Source organism: Equus caballus, chromosome 22 (genome assembly GCF_041296265.1).
Source record: "Equus caballus isolate H_3958 breed thoroughbred chromosome 22, TB-T2T, whole genome shotgun sequence".
Lineage (NCBI taxonomy): Eukaryota > Metazoa > Chordata > Mammalia > Perissodactyla > Equidae > Equus > Equus caballus.
Genome location: NC_091705.1, coordinates 29,310,196 through 29,334,551, shown reverse-complemented (window position 1 = coordinate 29,334,551; position 24,356 = coordinate 29,310,196). Strand labels below are relative to the sequence as shown.

General features: G+C 41.6%; 2 protein-coding genes across 10 annotated transcripts in view; one reads left to right on the top strand and one right to left on the bottom strand.

Moving 5' to 3' along the window:
- Positions 1 to 19,039, bottom strand: part of RPRD1B (regulation of nuclear pre-mRNA domain containing 1B) — an 86,353-nt gene extending 67,314 nt beyond the window's left edge. For 4 of the 6 annotated variants that reach the window (XR_011431015.1, XR_011431014.1, XM_070247728.1 and 1 more), the window contains exons 1-3: positions 18,437 to 18,587; positions 13,169 to 13,298; positions 5,491 to 5,624 (exon numbers count right to left, since the gene is read on the bottom strand). Coding sequence is in view for 4 of the 6 variants with exons in the window: in XM_070247728.1 (XP_070103829.1) it covers positions 5,491 to 5,624; positions 13,169 to 13,298; positions 18,437 to 18,587 (415 nt within the window). In the remaining 2 variants the exon portion in view is untranslated. Of the gene's footprint in view, positions 1 to 5,490; positions 5,625 to 13,168; positions 13,299 to 18,436 lie in introns of all 6 variants that reach the window. The other 2 variants (XM_001502406.6, XM_014735150.3) reach the window with 2 other exon arrangements.
- Positions 18,989 to 24,356, top strand: part of TTI1 (TELO2 interacting protein 1) — a 44,773-nt gene continuing 39,405 nt past the window's right edge. For 2 of the 4 annotated variants that reach the window (XM_001502393.7, XM_070247725.1), the window contains exon 1: positions 18,989 to 19,122. The gene's annotated coding sequence lies outside the window, so the exon portion shown is untranslated. Of the gene's footprint in view, positions 19,221 to 24,356 lie in introns of all 4 variants that reach the window. The other 2 variants (XM_070247723.1, XM_070247724.1) reach the window with 2 other exon arrangements.

Genomic DNA, 24,356 nt, shown 5'->3' with positions numbered 1-24,356 from the left:
AGGGATGAAATGCTGGAAGCTGATCCAAATTTAGGAAGAAGTATGACAATACACTAAGACAGAAAAGATGCTTCTTCCATATCATCAATTATCTAAGAAAGCAACCTTTGTTCAACCCACTCTTGATAAGTTTGTTACAAAGAAATAAAACACTTTAATTCTCAATGTTTCTAATTTTTCATGCCATAGCACAATAAATAAATACTAGTTTTAGAATCTTCTTTGTTTCTCTATACATTTGTAATCAACAGTGAGCTTTCAATTTTTTGACAAAAAAATTTTAAAAGTCATAGAACAATCATGATTTTTCCCATTGATTTATTAAGATCACTTTGCATGGTTTCAGCTTGCATGGTCATTTTTTACAGTTTTGCACTACTATGCAAAGCAAGGACTGCTATATTTCTAAAACAGAAAATCTGTTAGGATATAATTTGCATGTGAAATATCTAACAGTACTTAGCACACAGCAGCTGCCTAATTTATCTATAGTGTGTGGTATGGCCCCCCCAGACATTTAGCCACTACAGCATCAAAGTGGCTGTGTGGAGGAGTGGCCACTAGAATGTAACTCCAAGGGCAAAAAAAAAAACTTATGTTCTGTTCACCTCCGAGCACCTGCTCAATAAATAAATAAATAGATGTTAAATACACAAAAGAAGGTAGAAAAACTTATAAATTTTGAATTCTTCAGTTTTCAAACTCTCATACAGAAATTATTACATATAAAAACCACACATCACCAAATATCCTAGGACACTCAGAATCACGAAAGTTGGCACTGGAAGGCCTTAGATAGACCTGTTTCTGTTTTCCCCACCTATGTTTTTTCACGAGCATATCAAGGTCCACAGGCTGCGGTTTGTCCAGAGTCTGAGAGCTCGTGAGTCTAAGTCTGGATCCTACAGTCAAAGTCGTCTGCCTCCTAATCTGGAGTTTTTACCACTTCATGCTGCCACTGACTCATTAAAAATTGAAATCAAACTGATGAAAACAGTCTCAGGGCCATTTCCGTCCTCTGCCATGCTGATGCAAGAGGGTATAGCAGGAGGTAACTATATCATTCTACTTTTCCAGTTCTCGCTTATCTCCACTTGGAGGACCTACTAGAAATGAATTATTCATCATTCCCCCTTCGGGTTCCTTCTTTGCTGAGCTGTCTATTTCCACTATGAACACTTTCACTGGCCCCATCTTCCAACCACAAAGCCTGAGACCCCCGGAATCTCTCTTGAAGTCCCCACTTCTAGCAGATGCCACACCTCTGAGGGATTCTTACATATCTCCTCTTCCTACTCCTTCCCACAGCCTCTTACCAGCAATCTGTCTTTTATCATGTCTCGTCCCGACCACTGTTCCAACCAATCCTCGCCTCCAGTCACTCCTTTTCCAACTCAGACTACACTCTTATGAAATTAATCTCTCTAAAGCTGAGCTCTCACCCCGTCACACCTCTATTTGAAAACCTGGAATGGCCACCTAAGTTCAAAGCCTACTTGTGGTAATGGTAACATCATCTCGAGCACTCCCTCCTCTCAGTCAGCATCATCTCCCTCTAACTCCCACAGCACTGGGGCCTCTCTTTGAAAGTGCTTGGCCCTTGCTACTTTGTATGGCCATTGGCGGACACAGGCCTTACCTCTCTGATAGAAACACTGAATTTCTTATTCCTTTACATTCCTATAATACCTAGACAAGCGTCAACAGACCTGTTTGAAACCTCTTGAAGGCAGAGGAAGCATAGAGCTTGAAGAGTGCTAGAGCCATGCCAGAAACGACTATCAATGCTTCCCTTTACACAAATGGGACAGCGTGCTCTAGCAACTCTCCCCTGACTCACTAGTACCAAGTTAGCAGTGTTCTCAGTGTAGTCAGACAGCCATTAAAAATAGCCTAGGAAATCTGTCAGTCCATTCCTACGCCTAAGATAAGGCACCTTCCACTCTCAAGTTGGCTTCTGATCACAGTATCTACACTCCCTTTTTCACTCACTCAACCACTCTGTTTACAGGCAGGGCAAACACTATGGGTGGCCAAAACCAGCCTGTCCTCATATTGTGCACCTTCTATTCTACCCTCCAATCTGTCCCTGGGTCTCCAGGGGGCTTGTACTCAGCTAACCTTCAAGTCCCTCTGGTACCTAAGAGTTTATGGTATGCCTCTTGGAGACCTGATTGTGGTAGATTCCAGACATTATGGCAAACTGTGAAACTAATTTTAAGGCAAAAACCTAGACTGAAGGATCGCAAATAACATTACAAAATGCAGCCGTCTACCCATAAAGCTGGATCTTCTAAAGGATCCACTTGAAATTTTCTGTGATTAAAAAAAAAAATCCCACAGATTTTTATTATTTTTAGAATGAAAAAAGAATCAGGAAATATTGTTGGCAACAGCTCCCTCATTCTTTGCTCCCTCCCTGCAAAATAAGGGGAAATTTTTAAAAAAGCATATTAAACTTTACTTGTAGAGAGAAAAAGGTCTGCAGCAAGCAAAGGGCTAACACCCAAGGCACAGCTCTGACCGTACTACCCGTATCACTCACTGAACTGAGCGGCCAGGTCTGGACTTGAACCTGGGAAGCTGGGCCTAGAGCTCCTGCTCTTAACCCTTGTGATTTTGCCTGGCACAAAATCTGGGGGACTGAAAATACTAACCAATCTCCCCCACTTTTGCTACTAGTTCATATCCAGAAATTTAGAATATCAGATATTAGAACAGGGCAGGGGGAATAAAAATCATATCACATTAATAACATCTTACCTACATTATCTCAAGTAATCCTCACAACAACCCTATGAGGTATTACTATTAATAGCCATATTGTACAACGAGGAACCTGAGGCTCAGAGGGGTCAAATGCCATGCCCAAGGTCACACAGCTTCGAAGTGGCAGAGCTGGGATTAATACACTGGTAGTCTCATTTCAAATCCTTGCTCTGAATAGCTAAACTAACTATATTAAGGTCCAGGAAAGCTGGGTGACCTGTTCATGAATCCACACCTTAATTCAAGTCTACTGAATCCATGTGGTTTCAAGGAAAAAGTATGGTGCGAAGAACACAGGCTTTAAAGTCATATAGAAGTGGGTCTGAATTCTCTACTTACCAATTACATCTATTTGGACAAAATTACTATACCCTTTTGAGCCTTAGTATTCTCATCTGAAATATGAAAATAATACCAAATTCAGAGAGTAGTCATAAGGGTTTAAAATAAATGAACACGAAAAGCAGCCAGCAGAGTGGCTGGTGTCTAACAGTGCTCAATAAATGCTTTTCCCTTTGTATCTACAGTTCCTTTCTAAATCCCGCAACTATAGGATACCGCGTGATTCACATGTGACTCAAGTAAATAACGAAGTTCCATTCAGTCAAGCAGCAGCCTGAGTATTCCCTAGAACAGAGAGACAACTCTAGAACACCTGGGGAGACAGGTATATAAACTCTAGAAACCTCGAGTTCTAAAACAAAATTCCTAAACTCACACATTTTCCAATGCTAGAAGATCTGTCAAAGTTTCAAAGCAAAAATGTTATTTCAAAGTTAAACTCTAAAAAGTTGTCTGAAGACAAAGAATTACCCATGAATCAAAGCTGAAATCTGAAAGGACTATTTAAATTTGGAAATAAACGTCTGAAGAACTCATCAGTATTTTGAAAGGACTGTGGTAAAATATTCTGATAACTCAGGTCCAAAGACGACAATGCGAAGACAGAGTGAGTGAGTTGGGACTATACACACATTGTAACCTTTTGAGATGTGTCGTCTTTACAGAACAGAGAAAGAAATTATCCCTGGACCAGCATTACCCTCCACATAGAGGAATACCGGCTCTACTGTTGTTAATGTCTAGACGCTCAAAAAAAAAAACCCAGAAACTCAAGGGAGCTATTTTCAAATCTACCACTGCCACAAATTCCCCAATTTGTCTGACTGCTCCCTGAGTGCAGAACCATTTCTCACTCCTCTCGTTCTTTCCTGTAGCATCAAGCATAGCAGTTACTCAAAGTACATATCTGGCAAATGCTTGGTGAATTGAAATTCAACACTTAGCTTTAAACATCATCTTCCAGAGCTCTCCTATTTGCCTTAAAGGTATTTTAAAAAATCAGCACTGTTTACCAACGAACTCTAAGACTGAGCAGAGAAAAGAATGCTGGATACTTCCCCAACGCTCTGCAGAACATCTCCACAGGACACAGTACAAACACTATCAGAATCCAAAACAGAACACCTTGCTTTCCAGAAGCTACCACCAGAGTGATCCCAAAATTGTTTTCTACAACTCCAAGTAAAACAAAAATGACCTGCAGCCTGTAAACACTTATGTCATTCTTAGAAAGCCTCTAATCTTTCGTTTCACAGGAAAGTGAAATGCATATAAACTCAGCCCTGGAAGAGATCATGAAAGGTAAACAATAAAGGCTTACTGAATGAATGATATTATCATATGCTAATCATGGCTAAGTTCTACGGCAGAGACATGTACAAAGTACCAGAGGAACACAGAGGGAATGGCTACACATGCCCAGACAAGATAGAGAAGGTGTCAGAATGAGAACAGCATTCTTGAAGAGGTCACCACACAGTAAAAGGGACAGAAGGACGTTTCAGGCAGAGGCAACAGCAGATACAAAGGAAGTGGTGCCAACTGAGCATCCAGAGGGGAAACTGCTGGTAATTTAGAACGGTCCAAGAATATGGTGTACATGAGGGAATGGCAACATCTGGAAAAGCAAACTAGTTCAGATTATAAAGGGTCCTAAATACTATGTTAGTACTTGGACTTGATGCTCTAGGCAATGAGTGTGTGTGCAGTCAGAGCAGATCTGTAGCTTAGAAACATGTCATGCCAACTAGAATCAAACTGCAGCTAACCAGAACCCAAAGAACCAAATAACGTTTGATCTTACTCCTCTTTAAAGAAAAAAAATAACATAAGCTCTTAAGAAAGAAGTGGTAAAATTCACACACATACCTGTCCACACTTCCTGAGGATATCCTGGGTTCAGTAAAGACCAAAATCAATTTTAGACGGCAAGCTGATAACCATCAAAAGTATGTTCCAAAGTCACATCAGTATTTAATGAAACCAAGTTCTAAAAGGGCTAAGGTACTATTCAAGATCCTACAGCAGTTAGTGCAGGGCTAGGACAAAATCTTAGTCCTGAGTACTGCCTAGTTTCCCCCAACTCTAGACAACTTTGTTGTTCCTCTCCCTTGTGCAAAGAAAGTCTCTGAAAGGCAGGAGAGAGCCAAGGAGAATACAGAGCAAAATTCAGGGTGTGAGATGATGAATAGCATGAACACTAGAACCAGGCTTACACGCTTCGAGCACTACATAAATTCTCACCATCATTTATGATCATCTCTCTCTGAAGAATCATATAATCGCTGGTGGTTCACAGCAACCCCCACTGCAGCTTTTCATATTTGATTCGAAAGTAGGCAAAGACCAAGAGCTGTAAACATGTGGTGATGTTTCTACCTTTGGGGGGAGGGCTCTTGGAGTCCTCCATAGACAGCTTCAGCTGCTGTATGAACTCGCCGCCATACACACTTCTTTCTTGCCAGATGTTCAGCAATCTTTCTAAAGGTTTTTTACAGCCTTCATCTGCCTCTCTGCCCAGAAAAGACGAAAAGATATGTATAAGCTTAAGATTTTTTGTTTTTGATTATGACAGATCTGCTTAAAAAAAAAAATCAACAACTGACTAAATGATTTACATATTTAAAAACAGAAGGAAGAGTAAGGTACATTTTGTGATAAATGGTTACCCACAACTTGACCAGAAACTGCATTCTTCCTGTGGTGCACAGGGATGAGAGAGGAATTATGTTACAGAAGTAATCTGTGCCTTTTATCCCCTTTGAGAGATGGGGCAAAAAGGGCAAAAAGCCAATGGTTGATTTTTACAGACAGAGAATTATCAAAAATCGATCCTATTAATTGTGACAGATTGCTTTTTAAGAAGACGTTAACTGAAATCTAGTGCCAAACATTCTGCTGGAAATTAAAGGGGGGCCAAAACTTTTAAGGATAGAAAAAAATTTTCTAAAAAACCCACAAATGTTTAAAATTGGGAATAAATTCACTACAACTCATCAATGCTAACACACCAAGACCTCTACAAGTATAAATACAATTGTCCATGCATATATGCCAAGACTGATCTCAACTTTACATTAACTACTTCTTTTTTTTGGTGAGGAAGATTGCCCCTGAGCTAATAACTGTGCCAGTCTTCCTATTTTGTACGTGGGACGCCACCACAGCATGGCCTGATGAGCACTGTGTAGGTCTGTGCCCAGGATCTGAAACCGCAAACCCTGGGCCACTGAAGTGGAGCAAACTTAACCACTAAGCCACCGGGTCAGCCCCACACTTCATGATTTTTTAATTCTGGACGAGGTTTGTATTCCAGGTGCACACAAAAGTGTCTAACAGATAATCTTAGAACACAGTGAGTATAAGACTGTCCTCTGTAATTTATTTCTGAAAGAAGCAAGTTTTTTTCCTGACATATTATAATCCTGAAACAACATTTTTCAATGAGCTGACTATAACTAGCACTTGATGTGAACCAGCTGCTTGCCATAAAATGGCAGACAGCAAGTGGAAGAGTGGGGGGAGACTTTCTGAAAGGAAAACGAATTCCCCATCCTCCACTGTGTTACGATGAACCGTTCTGGTTTGGAAAGCTGTCCGGATGTCAATGATCTTACACTGAGTGACTTCAAACAGGAAGGGATACCCTGACATCTCAGTATCTAAGTCAATATCTTTAATGGGAACTTCAAGAAGAAACCACACCAAATGCACCGAGATGGGAATTTCACCTCCCCTCAGCCCTGACAGCACTTTTCTAAAACTTATGTTAACATTCAAGGTGAAGTGAGGTTTCAACCTAATCCAGTCATATTGTATTACTTATGAATTATTAGCGACAAGTTTCACTGAATTGGGGTCCAAGTACTAAATCAGGGTACATACAAATTATTTTTTCTTAAACCTTTTTTCTTTTAGTCAAAGGTGAGAGAGAGGAAAAAAAGGTAAAAACATTTCCACTAGTAGTTTATAAAACTTGAAGATATGACCTAATTATTTGATATTTGAGATCAAACACTTATTCCACCTTCAAAATATATCTAGAAACAAATTACTTCTCACCTCTTCTGCTAACAACCTGGTCCAAGCCACTATCATCTCTTGCCTGATTACTACAACAGCCTCATTATCGGTCTCCCTGCTTCCACCCTTGTCCTCCTACAATCTATTCTAAGCTTTAAAAACATAATTCTAACTAGTGTGTTAAGGCAGATGACGTCACTCTTTTGCTCAAAACTTTCACGGTTTTCTCATTCTCCCTCAGAATACAGTGAAAGTTCTTATAAAGCCTATGATGCCCTTCTCAACCCAGCCCATTATTCCGAGGCCTTATCTCCTACTTCCTGACCTCCTCCCTCCCCTACAACTACCCTGGCCCTCCCGCCTCAGGGCCTTTGCACTTAAAGTTCACTTGGCCTGGAACCACGTTTCCCCAGGTGGTGGCATGGCTCGTTCTCTCTCCTCCTTCAGGTGTATACTTACCTTACATAGCACCTTTTCAGTGAGTCCTTCCCTAATCTCCCTATTTAAAATTACACTCCCTAGCCCTATTTAACTTTTCTCCACACAACTTATCTTGTGATATGCTATACACTTTACTTGTTGTTTACACTCCTTGCATTTGAATGTAACTTTCTCAGGGGCAGGGATCTGTCTTTTTCTCCCACTGCTAGCCACCCTAGAACAAGCACAACAAATATCTGTCTGATCGCAATCTTTTTTGAAAAACTTTAGATAGGTTTCAGTAGCCCAAAAAATTAGTTAACTTTCAGCAATCATCTTTAAATCAAGGTCATTCATGTCAGACATCAACTAAGCACTCATGGCTCATTCAATGAGGTTTATGAATTACTGCGCTTGGAATATGAATAAGGCATACGTCCTGACCTCTAGGCCTTGACCCAGGAGCCCTGCAACCTTTCCGTACCCTACCTGGGGCTTCACATTCTACCAACACTAACCCTACGTATTTTCTATGCAGAACCTGCTCCTTCTCAGGCATGAGCTTTTGCTCATGGTATCTCCTCTCCTTTGAATGGAACATCCAATAGAACAAGGTGAAGAGGGAGAAGCTGTGAGTAACTCAGGTGGCTTAAGTATATGGGGAAGGTGTGGAAATAGCAGAAGAATCTGACGATGGACTGGAATTGGATTATAGAGGGCCCCAAATGCTATATTAAGCATGTGGCCTTTATCCTAAAGGCAATGGAAGTCCCTGATGTGATCAAATGTATGGCTTAGAAAAATAAAGTCATTATAACCAAATCACAACTAATCAGAACTTAATTAACTGGCTGGTACTTCTAACATATAATCTGTTCTCTGCAAATTCTCTGATCACTTAAAAAGAGAAGCTAATCATGACAACAAACGCTTATCAAGGATTTAGTTAAAAGAGAGGGGAGGGGCACAACACCCACCTACCCACCCACCATCGACAATTCCTGGGGATATTGGCACTCAGTTAAGACTAAGACTGATTTTGAGTACAGCTTCAGCCACATTACTATACAGTAGAAACTGATGCTCAAACCTGTTGTAACCAAAGGACATTTTCAAAAGGCTTTCACCACTAAAGGCTAAAGCCAAAACGGGGCTCTAGTTTAATCAGTGAATGTAATGAACCAGGATTCCTTGAGCACTATAGTAAATCAAGGTTTTGCCAGATAAGTTTCAAAGTTACAGAGACAACACTCAAAAAATCTTTTTACTGATGACGTTTTGCCATAAGTAGCTCCAATGAATTAGAAGTCATTTTAGCACCTGGAATCGGATACAACTAAAGCAATACAGTTGTTTTACAACAGAAGGAGCTATATTTTCAGGTTGCACTAACTCCATTCTAAATTGAGAAACTGTTAGTGAAAAAACAAAAAAATCTTTGCTGCTAATCAATGAATAAACTGCAAGATGATAAATAACTACATACATAACTTATTACGTTGAACACAACTTAGTATGTATTTTAACTGCTTAATTATAAATTCAATCACTGCAAAACTGATGTAAAAAGTGAAAAGTGTGTATTATACACACACGAAATTGCTGCTTGAAGTGTCAGCTGGATACCTGAGGCCTTGCCCAGCCAGGTTGGGGGCCTTTTCTTCCTCTGTAGTTCTAACGGCACTTCCTTGGTACAGCCACTATAATTTGTGTGTTTCTGTTTTATCCCTTGCACTGTAGGCCTATGGTAGACTTACTAAAGGCAGGAATTCTTTTTAAGTATCCCCAGCACTTCCAACAGCACCTCATGCAAAGCTGGAGCAGAAATGTTCTCTGCAATTGTGCAGAAGAGTTAACACAGCAAGCAGGAGACTGCTACCCTTAGAAAGGCCTGCTCACAAGGCTGGCCCTTGGCTGGCATCTGGGGTGTTCCGCAATTTCCTAACTGATAAGGGTGGCTTACTGTGCCTAAACTGTTTGTGCAAACAACATGGTTTATGCTGGACACCTGCTTTCTTCCTAGGAGTCCGGAACTTTGGCAGAGAGTGCCTGTAGCCAACCCCAATAAAAACCCTGGGCAACTGAGTCTCTAATGAGCTTCCTAGGTAGGCAACACTTCACACGTGCTGTCACAATTCAATGCTGGAGGAGTTCAGTGTGTCTTGTGTGACTCCACCGTGAGGACTCTTGGAAGCTTATGTCTGGTCTCCTGTGGACTCCATTTCATGCGCCTTCTCCCTCTGCTGATTTTGCTTTGTATTCTTTTGTTGTTAATAAATTATAGCCACGAGCAGATCTAAACACTGAGTTCTGTAAGTTCTCCTACCATGTCACCAAACCTGAAAGTGGTCTTGGGGACCTATGACACAATAGTAAACAAATAAGCATATGGTGATAACTCCAAATTTATGTCTCCAGAAATTAATTTCCTACTAAGACTATTTCATCCACCTGCCTATCTAGAATCGCCCCTTGGGATATCTACCAGCCATCTCAAACTAACATGGCCAAAAGAAAACTCTTAGTTTCCTCTACCATATCTTTCCCCCAATCTCCATTCAGTAAACAGCACCAACAGCCACGCACTTACTCCTATCAAAAACCTATCTTTGATTTCTCTTTCCCTTCACTACTAGCTCCCATAAATCCTATCAGTTTTACTTGGGGGGGGGGGGCGGTTGGGGGGAACTCCATCCACAAAATAAATATCCAGCAACCAGAAACTATTGTTATCTTCTGTTTCTGAGTCCTAGCTGATGTCATCTCTAGCCTATACTAAAGCAAAACCATCCCAATTCCTGTCCCTGCCCCTCCCTTGGCCTTTATAATTCATTCTCCACAGCAAGCCAGAGGGATCCTTCAACAATGTATTGGAATATATCATTCCCCTGCTTAAAACCCTTCACTGACCTCCCATCAGAACGAAATCCTAACTCTCTCACAGCTTACGAGGCATACATGACTGGCACCTGCCTAGCTCTCCGATCTCATCTGGATGCCACTTTTCACTTTGCTCACACTGTGTTCTAACTATACCAGCCTTCATCCTGATCCTCTTAACATGCCAAGATTATTTCTCCCTTAGGTTCCTCTTAATAGCTGTTCCTATTTCGCATGATTCCCTCGAATGTCATTTCCTTAGAGAAGCCTGCCTCCACCACACTAGAAGAGGTCCCACTCCAGAACGTCATTCTATTTTATTATGTCCACATTATCACTCTCTGGAAGTATCTTGTTCATTGATTTGTCCTTGCCTGCCTTGTTCGCTGCTGCCCTCCTAGTGTCTGGATCAGTACTTGGCACACAGTATGCACTCAAATGAAAAATGAAGTGCACAACTATCTCCAAACTGAGAAGAAAACAAGAAGGCATTTGGGTGGGAAATAACTTCAGAGTCTCGTTATTTACACTGCTCTTCAAATTAAATCTACCCTATGAGCCTGGCAGCTTTCTCTCACTTGAGAGGTTGGTTGGTTTGTTTTCAGGGCGGTTTGAGGGAGGAGGTAGGATTACCTATCATAATGATATACCTAACCAATTTTGTCAATATTCATGCGTCAACTATCTTTGTTCATCAACTGGCCAGGAAAAACCTTACAGAGAGCACTTCTTACTATTGATAAGGTATTGACAAGGTGTGTCAGGATTGAAGTGGAATGGCTGGACTCACTGTTCTAATAATGTGGGGGGCGGGAGGGAGTTGGAACCATGGGAATCCTGAATATAATACCCAAACAGGAGCTTAAAAGAACTAGAATGCAAAAAAAAAAAAAAGGAATTAGGGCTATTTTTTAATTAAGAAGAACCAGGTATGTTTTCCCCATAATGTCATAAAATTTGCCAAGACGTTTTCACAGTGCCTCCTAGACAGGTTACCAAGTAGAAAAGAAATTCTGAATCTTGGGATTGCCCATCCCTCTTCTCCCACCTCTTTCTACTTGCCCTTTTCTGGTTTGGGGGTAGCTAACGATTATTGTTCAATTTTTAAATAAAAATGTTAAGTTTACTATCCCTACAGGAAATGATTTTAGTCAATTTCCTATACCCTGAATTAATTAACTCAATCAACAAATATTTACTGAACCCCTACTCTGTGCCAGGGCGGATCAAAATGTTGCCCAGCTCCTGGGACACTATGCACCATCAAGGCTACATAAATGGTACTGCCTAAAGCTACATAACCTAACAGCTCTGTGCCACTTTATGAGATGCCTGGGATACAGCAAAGAATAAAAAAGAAATGGTCCTTCCCTTCGCAGAGTTTATAATTTAGTATATGCCCACGAATGAGCAGACTGTGGATCAGGCACTGTACTAGGTACTTTCGAACACACTGTTCTACTGTAGCCTCACAACAACTCTAATGAGAGAGGTGGTGTCACCCCTTTTAACCAAGTAGGAAACCTGGGCTCAAAAAGCTAAGTAACACATGCAAGGCCATTCAGACAGTGCTAGAGGCAGAGCCGCAGCCAAAGCCTACGGAACTTTGAACTAAATCTCCTCCAAATAAGAAAGCGCCTGTTTCCAATTTCAGAGAGCTACTCTAGCACTCTCTTCCCAGCTCCCTCTCTGTTATGAGGATTCAGTATTTATTCAAGCTCATCACACATTCTGCTTCTTCAGTGTTCACGTTCACCAAAGAGAAAGAGCCACCTCTGAATGTAGCTGACACACAGAAATCTTTTTTCCCTCTATAGAAAGCTAGATATCACTTCTTTCTTTTGGATTTCTTAATTTATTCCTTCAAACTTTTCAAATCTTTCATGGAATGCCAGACTTATTTTCACATCAAAGGTCTTTCACTTACACTTTGGACCCTAGAATAATTTTTGTTTAACCCACTCGTCTCGTTTTCGCCCTTCCCAATTTCCTTTTGCAAAAATGTTATTTTTATATGTTTACTAGGTAATATTATAGTGAAAAATAGTTTTTCTTTGCTCCTCCTGGGCAACAAGTTTGTGTCTACAGAAAAGCAGTTTGTTTTTAAATGTATAAAAATGACTGATAAACCTTTTAATCAAACGTACACTTTCTGTGCTGCGAGCTGTGTGGGTGCTCTATGTTCCAGGCTTTCTTGTCACAAAACACAGTGGTGGCAGAAACGTAACAGGAGATAGCCAGGGCAAATACCTACTTTCCACACTAATAATTATCGTCTTTACAGTTACAGTAATGACTACTATTTTTAGTAAATTAGACATCTAGACATTCAGAAGGAAGTAAGTAAAAACGAAGGCAAAAACGGCTAATTTCTTGCTATTATGGTTTTGTTACTTGTACTGTTTAGCTTTGTTTTTTGACCATAAGCTAAGGAGGCAACTCAGCCAAACCAAGGAAAATGTCATACTCAAGAAATGAAATCAATAAATGAATACATCTAGGGGAAAAGATGCACTTCAAGTGCTAGACTGAATCTCTTCACTGCATCGAAGTGTTACCTGTCTAGATAGTTCTTAAGGGCCCAGCAAAACTTAAAGCCATAATTTGCAACACTCTAAAGCATATCTCTGTAAAGTACAAAGCTGTCAATTTACACAGGCTATCATAGAAAAGGAAAGAACAAAGAGAAGGAAAAGGTAATGCATTTAAAAAGAAAACAAAACAGACAACATACCTGGCAACATGAGAAAAAGCATCCACAAGGACAGATTCAAATTCTCTAGTAAATTCAGGTCCTTTCCTTTTACTGTTTTGGATGACATCATTTGCTAAATACAGAAAAGTAAGCTTTCTATTTGATTTGGCTGGAAAAAAAGAAAAGATAATTTAGCTTACACCAAGGAAATTCTCAGTTCGCAATTCTTTTGCCCTAAGCTATTTCTAAAGAATATTGAGACAAGCATTATCTTGAGGTCAAGGCTGCTATATGTTTGAAGAAACAACTTAAGGAACTCCTGGATGTCTCTAAGAAAACAAGTGTGAGAATACAATTTTGAAAAAAGTAATAAGAATGGGCCATCTTCATTTTTGTGTTATTTGAACCAGGGTAATTGATAGTAAAAATGAAGATAATAAAAAAACTTCCTAATGGATAAGCAGACAATACTCTCCAGAAAACATGTTAAAACCAAGGTTTCCATTTATTCTATTGCAAAGATGAACATTTCTAACTCACTGTTAATTATCGCATACTGCAGAATGAAAGACTAAGTTAGGTATCAATTTTAAAATAGATTCTTGTAATTTACGCTCCTAGACTGAGAATTTTTCTTTGGACATTCCAATAACCCTAATCAGTCAATGATACCGACTCTATAATCCAGAGGAATCTCTAGACACTCCAATGGATATTTATCTCAAATACAAATATACATTAATGCTGCATTATTATTGAAAATTTATACACATCTGAAATCTGGATATGCAAAATTACGGCTCCCACAAAAACCATAATTCTTCTCTCTTACACATACTAAACGTAGGATTTCCTATTGCTCTATATGGTATCATATATTAAACCATAAAAACCTCACGCATATGCCTGAGTTACAGTTGCCTAGGGGAACATTACTGAATTTCCTGGCTTCTATGCACATAACTTCTCAACTGCAAAGTTACATCACTACCATTTTTGGTCCCAGTTTTCTTTTAAAAGAAATAAATAAGAACACAATCAGTTCAAAACGCTGAAGTTTTCTCCAATGCTAAAGTACCTGAAAAACTCGAGCAAGCCCTATGTCAACCTTTACACACCTGAATAACTAGTCCTTACTCCAATTGTCTTGGAAACCATTTCTGTTTCTTTTGAAACGCACACAGCATGTATAAATTCTGACACAGCTGACATAAGATTGGACATTTTTAAATGCAGCTACAGGAGAACAATCCAGGTTAAAAACAAAATTTTTAAAGCATGTTATAGTTTAAATTGATGATGCAAAGTGCTCATAAAATTAAATATGGACATCCTGCATTGTACTAACCTTCTGGTAAGTTTAGATGGCCAACTGATGAGAATATTGAAAACCTGGAGCCACCTTCCACTCTAACAGCTCTAATTATTATTCAAAAGCAGAACAAAAGCGTCAATATTTACAATACCCCACTGTTGCTACAAAAGTATGATTATGGCAAAGGGCTTTTTCTTTTTTAAAGCAAACCTTTCCTGGGATGTTGCAGCAAGTAAAACTACCAAGCCTATAATACCATGAAAGTTAACAGATTCAAAAGCAAAACAGAATTTCAACAAAGCAAATTTGACTAAGCACAGCTTCACAAATTCCACATACTTTGTTAAGAAAACCAGAATCCATTTTGTAAAATGTCAATTTAGACATTCAAGACCTGATACATTTTTCAGTATTACAAACACGATAGCTAAGAGGCTAGAGAGCCAAGGTTTTCATATCTACAATGCCAATTAATTTTCATCATCCTCAAACTCAGCAATGGAGATTTACGTAAGATAAACTTTATCCCTCCACATCCAGCATCCTGCAGAGTCAGCAGAAGCACCATGTGTGTAAAGGTGATGGGCTGCAGTCCTGGAGCACCTGAACACAGCCATAATACACACAACACACACACCCTCCACCTGAGCCCCGGGTGACAACTCACTTGTTCGGATGTCTTTCCAATATGACAAAATAGACCCTTTCACCCTCTACCGAGGCGCATTCCAAGTTAGTTGAAACGGTTCTTGAGCAAAGTTTAAATAACTGGCTGACCAAAAATTTTCATGTCTCGCTGGTTTTGACATCTAGAGAAAGCAATTTTGAAAAGAATGCCTATCTACCAGCATTCGGGCCAAGATACAAACACACTACTAAAAAAATGTTCACCTAACAGCATTTTACATTACACCAAACTATTCCATAACGAAGGGAAGAAGTTCAACCTAGAATGAAGCCCAAAGGGATAAATTAGGAAATATTTCTAAAAATGGAAAGAAAATAACACTCAAGAAGTAGCATTTAAGCAAAAAAAAGTCATTTTTGTAAGTCTCATAAGTATTCTGAAGGCAACACAAGAGACAGTCTGTGAACCTCTTAGATAGGGAAAATGACTGGCCCACAGATAGAAATGTCCCCTTTTAAAGACTCGGGGCGGGCTAGAAACTAAGTGGCTAGTCAATTTGAACATTAGGGCACAAAATCTTTTCCCACTTCAGTGGGGAGGGCATTTTCAATTCATGAAGGAAGCCTGGGTATTAGGAAGCTATATTCTGATGCTTGAAAGAGCATCCTCCAGCTCTGCACTGTCCAATATGGTAGGCACCAGCCACACGTGGCTACTGAACACCTGAACTGTGGTTAGCAAAACTCAGAAACTGAATTTTTTATTGTATTCATTTAAAACTTCAGTTCCTTAGTCAGACATTTCAAGTGTTCAAGAGCCAAATGTGGCAAGTGGCTACCTTGTTGGATAGTGCCGATATAAAACATTTCTATCACCATAGATGGTTGTATTAGACAGTGTTGTTTGGCTCCTTTATTCAACCATGAAAATGATGCCAGAGAACACAACTTAACTCCGAACCTATTTCTTAACTGCGTAACACACACCATGCTAAGCGCTGTGGGCGTTACAGAGCAACAGGAAGGCCTAATTTCTCCCTCGAAACACAATCTAGTAAAAAAGACTTAACTAGTAAGAATGAAATAAATGCTAAATTGGTGTGGGACAGGGTGGGAGGCAGTGATTAATCCTAACAGACGAAAGCACTACGGGTTTGGTTGGAGTCGGACGACTGCCTTCACTTATTAAGTGCACTGAGGCACTGGGTACAGACTTCAAAGCACAAGTTTTGGCATCAGAGAGCTCTGGGCTCATGTCCCAGCTGCATGGCCCTGAACAAAGCACTTAATCTCTCTGTATCTTCATCTTCTCACCTATAAAATGGGGGATAATAATCCCAGCCTACTTAAACGTAAGATTCTACCATACGAGATTAGGGTCAAAGGAGCTTCATAAACAAATGCACTCTCTAAATTGTTATTTTCAGTAACTCAAATAGGGTGAGGTGGGAAATCAAGAAGGCTTCACAAAAGAAGTGACATCTGAGATGGACTCTGACCTGTCTCTGAGATCCTACCAGATCTCATCCTCTAGAAGCAATTTGCATTTTTTTCCATCTCAGGTGTTGGAAATAATATTTGAACGGCACAGTGGGGAATATGAAGGCTCTATCCCCCAACCACCCAGAGGGCGGAGGGGACCCCATCTCAGTACAGCACAGGACACTGTGGGGGGAGGTTCTCTGCTAGAGGCTAGAACTGGGTCTCCTGAAAGAATCCTGGATTTTGGAGTCTGCCAGCCTGATGGAGTCTGAGCCTCACCTTTTTTTTTTTTTGAAGATTAGCCCTGAGCTAACATCTGCCACCAATCCTCCTCTTTTTGCTGAGGAAGACTGGCCCTGAGCGAACATCCGTGCCCATCTTCTTCTGCATTATATGTGGGACACCTGCCACAGCATGGCTTGCCAAGCGGTGCCACGTCCACACCCGGGATCTAAAGTGGCGAACCCCGGGCCACTGAAGCTGAACGTATGAACTTAACCGCTGCACCACCGGGCCAGCCCCTGAGCCTTGCCATTTCTAAGACCTTGAAAATACCACTTAGACACTTCAGTCCCCTGATGTGTAAGAGGGTGGAATCCTTCCTCACCGACAGCAGAGAACACGAGTTACTTCCTATGCTATAAAGGGCCTACCAGACAGGCTGTCCAAATAGCTCCAAGCTTCACTCCTCAGCTTTCTGCAAGGGAACTCACCCGGGTATCGGAGAGCTGTGCAGTGCCCATCTTTCCCCACCAGACTGTAAGCATGTTGGAGGCAAAGACCATGCCCACACCGAGGAATCAGTAGCCCATGTCACGGTGATTTACCGAATGCCCACACTGTGCCCAACACCTTGCTGGATGTTCATTTGGACTGTCCTGTCTACTCCTCACCCCAAGCTGTTGGAGCCTCAGTTTTTCCTCATCTGCAAAGTTCCCACTTCATAGGGCCCAGGAAGTTAGAAAATGACACTGTCTGTAAAGACATCAGTACTGCACCTGGCACATAATAAAAGCACAGTAAATACCAGTTACCGTCATCTCCATTTTCTAGATAAGGAAATCGAGGGACAGAGATTAAGCTGCTGGGGTCAGTAAACGGCAAAGTTAGGCTTAACTTCCAGGCAGTCGGCCTCTGGAGTGAACAAAGCATCCAGTCCAGTGCCTGATACACAACAGGCTGAGCTCCATGAATGTCCCACGTCAGATCCTGAGCAAGGTCTAGCATCAATGAAAGTTGGACGAGAAGAGCAGCCTGATGGGCAAAGTCTAGGTGGCGTGGCCCCTCAACCTCTCCAAAATGGGGCCGTTCTGAGGACTGAGTGCACCCACACATGTAAAGGGCTCAGCAGAGGGACTGGCAGAGAATAAAGGCTCTGTAGGTGGCAGCTCTCCTGTCCTCATTCCACAGATCAGGAACGAGATAGATGAAGAAACGCCCGATGTCACTCAGCCAGTGTCTGGGCGGGACTCAACCTAGGCACTCATACTCCAGTCCGCCGGCTCTTACTCCAAATGCCCAGCAAAGCGCCTGGAAGCCGACAGGCTGGGGCCAGTCCCCCCGCACCAAGGCGCTGAGCTCCGCCGAGATAATAATGGGCACCAGCGTCAGGAGGAGCCTGAGGGGAAAAGGGCTAGAGGAACTGGGAATGCAGGCACCTGTGCCCTGGTCGGTGGAACCTCAGACTAGGACCTTTAATCTTCCCGGGCCTCAGTTTCCCTCTCGGAGACATGGGGATAATACTGTTTCCAACCTCAGAAACGCAATCGGAGGCCCGGGCCTGGGAAGCAAGGCTCAGTTAAGAAGCTCGAGAGGCCTCGGGAGCGGGTGGCGGAGAGGATAACTCGGGGGAGGGTCCAAGAGGGAGGGGAGGGGGTCATTACCTTTGCGGAGCTCGCGGTGCCACACGGAGACGATGGGTCCCGCGTGCTTGCGGTGGTGGATGAGCCACAGGGACAGGGTCTGCACGCTCTGCTGAGAGTTACTCAGCTCCGAGAGCTTCTTCTCCAGCGCCGACTCGGAGAAGGAGGACATGGTGGCAGCGGTGAGGCCCGGCAGGGAGCGGCCTGGGCCGCCCAGTGCGGCGGCAAGAGCAACGGACGAGGCCCGGGCCTCACCTGACGGCCTTGGGGACTCTTTACTGACTGACAGACGGCCAGAGGGGCAAGGAGGGGGAGGGGATGAGTCTCCGCAGAAACAGCGGCCCGCGCCGCCGCCACAAGATGGCCACCGACCTCTCACCCCGCCGAGAGGGGTCAAAGGGCAAGGGCCGGAGTGGCTGGACACAGGAGGTGTCAGAGCTGTAGAAAAACGCCTCTCCAGTGGCGGCGGCCTGTCTGGACCTCGCTCACGGCACTTCGAAAGCAACAGCCCGGGAAAAGAGCGCAGTTCAGCAGCCTCCAGAAGGCGCTTTCTCCGCTCGCGCCCGCACGCCGGCGCAGTGAGTCCCACCGGAACCCTTTCTCCCGCTCCCGCAGAACCTTTCTGGCGCTGTCCGGCGCGCTAGTTAACGCGTCACTTCCGGCGGGGCGGAGGAGGCGGGAGAGTGAGGGAAAGGCTGGAAGACGAGGTAAGGGAAGAGTGGCGGGAGCAAGAGGGAGCCCAGCAACCGCGAGCCCTTAGAGGGGGATCCTGAGGGGACACTGAGAAGGAGAGATCACGACTTGGGTATGGGAGGGGGCTTCCTCCCTCACCTAGCAGGCCCCAGGCCGCACTATCCTCTGTACGCATCCTGCTCTCTGGCCGCCCGCCCACATGCTTCTTTTTGGTTCTGCCGAACCACCCACGTGCCGTTTTCACGCCTCCACGCCTCGGCTCTCGCTGTTCTTTCTCCAAAGGTGACGTCCTGCTCTCGCCTGGTGTGCTCGCTTTCGGCCTCCAGGACCACCCTTTAATGTCCGGTTAGACATTTAGTCTGACAGCACGGCCGTGAAACACACCTTTGTGCTCTGGGCTCTTAACTGGTTTCTCATTCAGGGAGTTACATGCAGCCCTGGCCCTCTAGGGGTCCAGTTGACTTTGTGAAGTTTAAGTGATATGTTAACTTTTTGGGGGGCAGGGACAGGGAAGTCCATGGAGCATTGACCTCCTGTAAAGAACAGTATTTGAGACTCTGAAGCTTCTTCCTACTTTTAAAAATGTTAAATTCCAATTATCAAGTCAGCGGAGAAGTTTTGCCCAGCTCCTTATGGGGGTGGACGTAGGGAGTTAGGTTATTGAAGACATAATGGAATTTCAGAATTTCCTGGGGCCGCCAGTGGTGCAGGAGTTAAGTTCGCATGTTCTGCTTCTCCCCGCCCGCGGTTCACCAGTTCGGATTCGGGATGGGGACATGGCAGCGCTTGGCACGCCATGCTGTGGCAGGCATCCCACATATAAAGTAGGGGAAGATGGGCACGGATGTTAGCTCAGGGCCAGTCTTCCTCAGCAAAAAGAGGAGGATTGGCAGTAGTTAGCTCAGGGCTAATCTTCCTCAAAAATAATAATAATAATAAAAATAAATAAAATTTCCTGATTGTCATGGAACTTCCCAGTTGTGGGCAGACTCCAGTTAGGAGATGTTCTTCCAGCTGATGCCTCTTTTTGCTCTTACTAAACTGTGTTGTAGTTCTTTGCTTAGATGTTTTTACTATTTCTCCAGACTAGGATCATCGTAATCATACCTAACATAGTGAGTGGCTGCTAGGAAGACACTGTTTTCACATAGTGACTCATTTAATCCTCATGACAAAGCTGTGAATAGGTATTATGTTCCAATATTCCCATTTGTCGAATGAGGAAGCTGAGGCTGAGAGAGGTGTCGTACCCAAAATCACCTAACTAAAATTAGAGGGAAGGGACTGCATCTTATCTGTCTTTTTCACTCCAGCACCTGATTCATAGCTGATTGAGTGAATTAATATAAAAAATGAATAGCCCAAAATCACACAGTTGGTATCTAGTCATAATTATAATCTAGGGCCTTTGAGTCCAAATCTAGACCATGTTTATGTATTAAGTAACACTGTCATATACTGAGCATTTTTATACCAAGTCACTGTATATTAAGCACATTATGTACATTCTTTTATTAAATCCTTGCAGCAGTCATATGGGGTGGGGATTATTATCACTAAGTGAGAAGACGTAAAACATGGGTGAGTGTCCAATGTCACTTGGACATTGTTAGGAAATGACAGAGCCAGGAGTCAAATAAGGGTTATCTGATGTCTGATCCCAAATTCTTTACTCCCAAGCCAGTGGTTCATTCATTCATCCAGCAAATAATTTTTAAGCACCTATGTCTGAAGCACCATCCTAGGCAAACAATCCGTGTCCTCAGAAACTTATCTTCTACAGGGGAAGACAGATAAACAAACATGCAAGTAGAAAATGAGTCGGAAAGTGATGAGTGCCTTGAATAAAAGTCAAGAAGGGTAAGGGGGATGAGGCATGCATGTGTGGGCGGATAGGAGTCTATTATATATGCTGCTCAGAGAAGGCCTCACTGATACCGTGACATTTGATCAGAACCCTGAAAGAAGTGAGAGAACAAGCCATCTGCTATGTGGTGGAATATTGTTCCGTGCAGAGAGAAAACCAAGTACAGTGTGCTTAGGTTAGACCACTCTTGGCATTTTTAGGAACAGCAAAGAGGACAGTAAGGCTGGAGTGATATAAACCAGACAGCTGGAAATAAGCTCAGAAAAGTAGCCAGGGACCACATCACGTGGGGACTTGTAGGCAGTAGTAAGGACTTTGGATATTACTCTGAATGAAATGAGAGTCCATTGGACAGTTTTGAGCAAAGGAGGATCGTTGTGGCTGTTAAGTAGAAAATAGTAAGGATGCAAGGGTGGAAGCAGGAAGACCAGTTCAGCAGCTGTTGTAATAACCCAGGTGAAAGGATGACTCAGACCAGGGTGGAGGTGGTGAGAAAGGGTCAGATTCTGGGGGTATTTTGGAGGAAGAGGTCACAGAAATCTTTGCTGACAAATTAGATACAAAGTGTAAAAGAAAGATAAGAGTTTATTTGGTCCCAAGAGTTTTAGCCTAAAGCAACCATAATGGAGTTTATGTTTACTGAATTGCGGAAAGAGCTGGTTTGGGGACTAAGAGCAGGAATTCAGATTTGTGTATGTCCGGTTGGAAGTGCCTATCCAAGTAGGGATGTCTCGTGGACAAGTGGGTTTTTGGGTCTGGAGTTCAAGGGAGATATCTGGGCGAGACGTGGGAGTCATAAGAAGGAGTAGATGTGGAAAGAAAAGGGGCTCGGTGACTGAGTCATAGGACACTTCAACCTTCAGAGGTCTGAAAGATGAGGATGATTTAGTCATGTGACTTTTCTTCTTTAGCTTGTTAATATTAATTACACCGATTGATTTTCAAATTTTAAGCTGACCTTACATCCCTGGAATAAACTCTACTTTCTCATGGTGTCTAGGTGTCTAATTCTTTTTACTTACTGCTGAATTATATTTCCTACTATTTTGTTTAGGATTTTTGCATCTATATTCCTACAGGAAATTGGTGTGCAACTTTTTAAGATTTTTATTGTTTTTGTCAGGTTTTGGCATCAGTGTAATACTAGCTTCATAAAATGGATTGGAAAGTGTTTCCTCCTCTTCTTTTTCTAGAAGATTGCATAGAATTGGTGTTAACTGTCTTTAAATGGTTGGTAGAAGTCCCCAGTGAAACCATCTGGGCCTGGAGATTTCTTCTCTCTCTTTTTTTTTTAGTTTTGTAAAAGTTTGTAAAAAGTGTGTAAAGTTATTTGTGGTATTCCTGTATTATTCTTTGATATCTACAGTCTGTAGTGCTATCTCATTTCATTACTGATACTGGTAATTTCTCTCTCTCTTGTCAGTCTTGCCAGAAGTTTGTGAATTTTATTATCTTTTCAAAGTTCTTTGTTTTGTTGATTTGTGCTCTGATCTTTATTATTCTTCCTTCTGCTTACTTTGGATTTATTTTGCTTGCCTTTTTCTAGCTTCTTGAGGTGGGAGTTTAGATTATTGATTTGAGAGCTTTCTCCTTTTCTAATATATGTATTTAATACTATAAATTTCCCTCTCAATATGGCTTTAGTTGTATCCCGCAAATTTTGATATGTTGTGTTTTCATTTTCATTCATTTCCATGTGTTTTTTAAAATTTCCCTTGAGATTTCCTCTTCGATCAATTATTTAGAAAGATGTTGCTTAGTTTCCAGGTGTTTCTTGATTTTCCTGCTCTCTCTCTGTTAGTGATTTTTAGTTTTATTCCATTGTGGTTGGGGAACACACTCTGTGTGAGTCTATAAAACTTGTGGAAGTTTGTTTTAGGGCCCAAGATACGGTCTATCTTGGCATTGTTCTGTGGGCACTTGAAAAGAATGTGTATTCAGCTATTGTGGGTCAAAGTGTTCTGGAAACGTCAGTTAGATCCTGTTGGTTGGTGGTGTTGAGTTCTTTTGTTATCCGTGTTGATTTTCTGTCTAGTTGTTCTGTCAGTTATTGAGAGAGGAATGTTGAAATCACCTATAGTTCTCCTTTCAGTTTTACCCATTTTTGTTTCATGTATTTTCTGGCTCTGTCATTTTGTTCATACACATTTAGCATTGCTAGGTCTTCTTGATAGATTTACCCTTTAATCATCATATAATGTCCCTCTCTGTCTCTGGTAATTTTCTTTGCTCTGAAGTCTACTTTATCTAATATTAACATAGCCACTCTTGCTTTCCTTTGATTAATGTTTGCGTGATAATATTTTTTTCCATCCTTTTACTTTCAACCTACCTATATCGTTATGTTTGAAGTGAGTTTCTTGTAGACAGCATATAGTAAGGTCATATTTTTTAATCCACTCTGACAATCACTGTCTTTTCATTAGTGTATTTAGACCTTTTACATTTAATATAATTGTTGATATGTTAGAGCTTAAGTCTGCCTTTTTATTTTTTGTTTTCTATTCTGCTTTTGTTTCTCTTTTTTCTTTTTCCACCCATCCTGTGGGTTAACTGAACATTTTTTAGAATTCTATTTGATTTATCTGTAGTGTTTCTCAGTGTGTCTGTTTGTATAACCATTTTCGTGGTTCTTCTAGGTATTACATTACGTGTATGTAACTTATCTTTACCAGTTCTAGTGAAGTATAGCAACCTTAGTTCTCTTTATATCTCTTTACCCTCCCCTGTTTGTAATATAATTGTCTTAAATGTTTCTTCTACATATATTTAGAACCACATCAGTCAGTGTTATAATTTTTGCTTCAACTGTCAAACACAATTTAGAAAACTCAAAAGAATAAGGAAAGCCTCTTGTATTTATACATATTTTTGTTTACCTTGTCCTTTCTGCCTACTTGATGTCCTAAAATTCCTTTTTCTTGACATTTTCTTTCTGTTTGGGGAATTTCTGTTAGCATGCTGTTAGAGTAGGCCTGCTGGTGACAAATTCTCTTAGTTTTCCTTCATCTGAGAATGTCTTGATTTCCACTTCATTCCTGATAGACATTTTTGCTGGGTATATAATTCTGTGTTGGCATTTTATTTTCAACACCTGAAAATTATTGTACCGCTTCCTTCTGCCCTACGTGGTTTCCAATGAGAAATTCACTGTGATTAGAATTGTTTTTTCCCTGTAGGCAAGGTATCATTTTTCTGTGGCTGTTTTCAAGACTTTTTGTCATTAGTTTTCAGAAATTTAATTATGACGTAATTATAATTGGTATAAATTTCTTTGGGTAATCCTGTCTGCAGTTCACTCAGCTTCTTGAGTATATAGGTTTTTGTCTCTTGGCAAACTTGGGGGCATTTTCAACCATTATTTCTTTGAGTATTTTTTCA